At 49.7% G+C, this 2,292-nt stretch overlaps 1 protein-coding gene across 1 annotated transcript in view; it reads left to right on the top strand.

Moving 5' to 3' along the window:
• MYO9A (myosin IXA) overlaps positions 1 to 2,292 on the top strand; it is a gene marked incomplete at both ends in the record, with an annotated part of 37,340 nt that overhangs the window by 18,656 nt on the left and 16,392 nt on the right. The window contains 2 exons of the mRNA XM_010143025.1: positions 1,026 to 1,106; positions 1,938 to 2,048. Of these exons, the coding sequence (XP_010141327.1) occupies positions 1,026 to 1,106; positions 1,938 to 2,048 (192 nt within the window). The remainder of the gene's footprint in view (positions 1 to 1,025; positions 1,107 to 1,937; positions 2,049 to 2,292) is intronic.

Genomic DNA, 2,292 nt, shown 5'->3' with positions numbered 1-2,292 from the left:
AACCCCCCCCCCCCCGGGGCCGGCCACGGCAGTCGAGCCAATTTCCACCGTTTCCAGTGCTGGGAGCGCTTTGCACGCTGGGATTTCGGCTGAGCCCTTTGACAAAGGGGGGCATCCTGTGTGTGTCCTCCTTCCCCCCAGCAGCCCGGCAAGGGCACAGGGGGCTGCTGCAGCATCGTTGCTGATGGAGCTCTCCTAACATCCATTTTTTAATTTGTTTTTAATTACCAAGGGTGATTTCAGCCTGCTTCTGAGAAAACCAGGAGCGTGTCTGGGGTTCCCGCTGCTTTCTAATATCTATTAACAAATATGTTTAAAAATTTATAACTGCTGATAGTAAATACGCAGCAGAGTATCTTTTACGCACCTGGTTTTTCAATGCTCTTAAGAGGCGGAAAACCCTCGATTCTCAGCGATTGCAGCTGCTCAACTGTACATTCATCGGAGGAATATGGCAGCGCTGAAGCTGTTCCCCTCTAAAACCAACAGTGGTTGTTCACAGGCTTCAGAAATCATTCCAAATTCCAGATCTTCCCTGCGCAGAACCGGCACAGAGGAAATCCTGCGAGGAGTCACTCCCGATAAAGGGAAGGTTGACTTGTGTTTATAAACCGTCAGCGCCTCTGTGGTGCACGGTGTAAATCCTTGTCCTGGAGCTGCCACTCACGCCTGGGAGCAGCTTGTTGGTGCGAAGCAGGATGTGACTGTGGCTGATGTCAAAAGGTCGAACCAGGGATCTCACAATCCAGCCCGGCATCATATTCCTCTCTAGCTCATTTGTTGTGGGTGCAAGGACAAAGCCAGCCAAGATGCTTGGGCTAAAACACTCATTTTGGACAAGATGGCCTTTAGAGGTCCCTTCCAACCCAAACCAGTCCGTGAGTCTATGATTTTGGGGAACAATTTGGCTGATTTACTCATGATTTATTCCAATTTTTTTGTTGTCCAATTCAAGCACTTGGATTCTTGTTCTTCATCATGGGCTCTTCCTCATTTCTCAACTGAAGGTGTCTTCTCTGTTACAGGCATCGCTCAACAAGCTGATGGAGACCCTTGGCCAAGCAGAACCTTATTTTGTCAAGTGCATTCGCTCCAATGCCGAAAAGGTAAATCCCATTGCCGCGAAAGCTGCCAAAAATCACTTTGGAAATACGGTGTAAGTTTTTACAGGGGATTAGAAGGGAAAGCCAGCCCCAAATTGCCTTGGGTTTAGAAGATATTTGTGTATGAAGCCTGGATGTTGTCAGCTGGGTGCTGCTCTTGATGAACTGCGCTGGCTCTTCCTGTAACTGTCGAAACACGTGTGTGAGAACTACATGGGTTTAATTTATATAACAGTATATTGGGTTTAAGAAATGAATTGGAGCTCCTTTGAAGGTCCTACTACCCATAATGGGGATTTACAGTGCCATGACTTCACTTGTGCTGTTTCTCAGTCCTAAATCTTCTCTACAATGAAGTTTCTGTAGGTAAAAGCAGATACTTGGAGAATAAGCTCCATTATTCCTTGAATTTGACTTTCAGCATTTGTCTCCTGCGCTAAGGACCCTCAGTTTAAAATGAAGTGATGCTTTCTTGTGGGTTAATCCTCCAGGGCTTTGCCCACGCATTTAAAGATGAAGCTTCATGCCCAGGAGATTATTTAGCTGCTTCTCCATTAGCTGTGCCCTTGGCGGGGGTCTTAGTCAGTTCAGGGGCTCCAAAGAACCTTCCTGATGTTTGAAAATCTCTGTCTGATGGCTGCAAACAGGGTTCAGCCCTGGTGGGATTAGCACAGTTCCTGGGGACCCGCGTTCCCTCCCTCCCCCAGGGCCGCGGCCAGCGGGCACGTCGTGCAGATGTGCTGCACATGCTGAATCTGTTCACCCATCCGCGTGCTTCAAAGCCACCGTCAAAGGAAATCTTTGCTGATGGTTGGCCTGGTTTTCCCCTTCCAGCTGCCCCTGCGTTTCAGCGACAGCCTGGTGCTCCGGCAGCTGCGGTACACGGGGATGCTGGAGACCGTCCGCATTCGCCAGTCGGGCTACAGCTGCAAATACTCCTTCCAGGTGGAGTACAACGTTCTCTGTCTTTCGACACCTCCAGCACCGTACTCAGGGTTGTCCCAATTTGCTGGCTCATATTTTTAACGAGGCAGTGAGTTGCTGCAGAGGGGGTGGAGGAGGGCGATCAGAGTCCTCCAAACCGCTCCGGAGTTCTCCAGCTTTTCCTGTTTTCGTCCTTCCCATGTGTTGGCCAGGTTTTGTGCACATGTCGGTCCTTTCATGCTTTGCCGGTGCCGGCTTGTTTCCT

This window comes from Buceros rhinoceros, unplaced genomic scaffold, assembly GCF_000710305.1.
Source record: "Buceros rhinoceros silvestris isolate BGI_N320 unplaced genomic scaffold, ASM71030v1 scaffold26209, whole genome shotgun sequence".
NCBI classification, from domain to species: Eukaryota; Metazoa; Chordata; class Aves; order Bucerotiformes; family Bucerotidae; genus Buceros; species Buceros rhinoceros.
The sequence above is the reverse complement of the archived record's forward strand: the minus strand, read 5'-3'. Positions and strand labels throughout refer to the sequence as shown.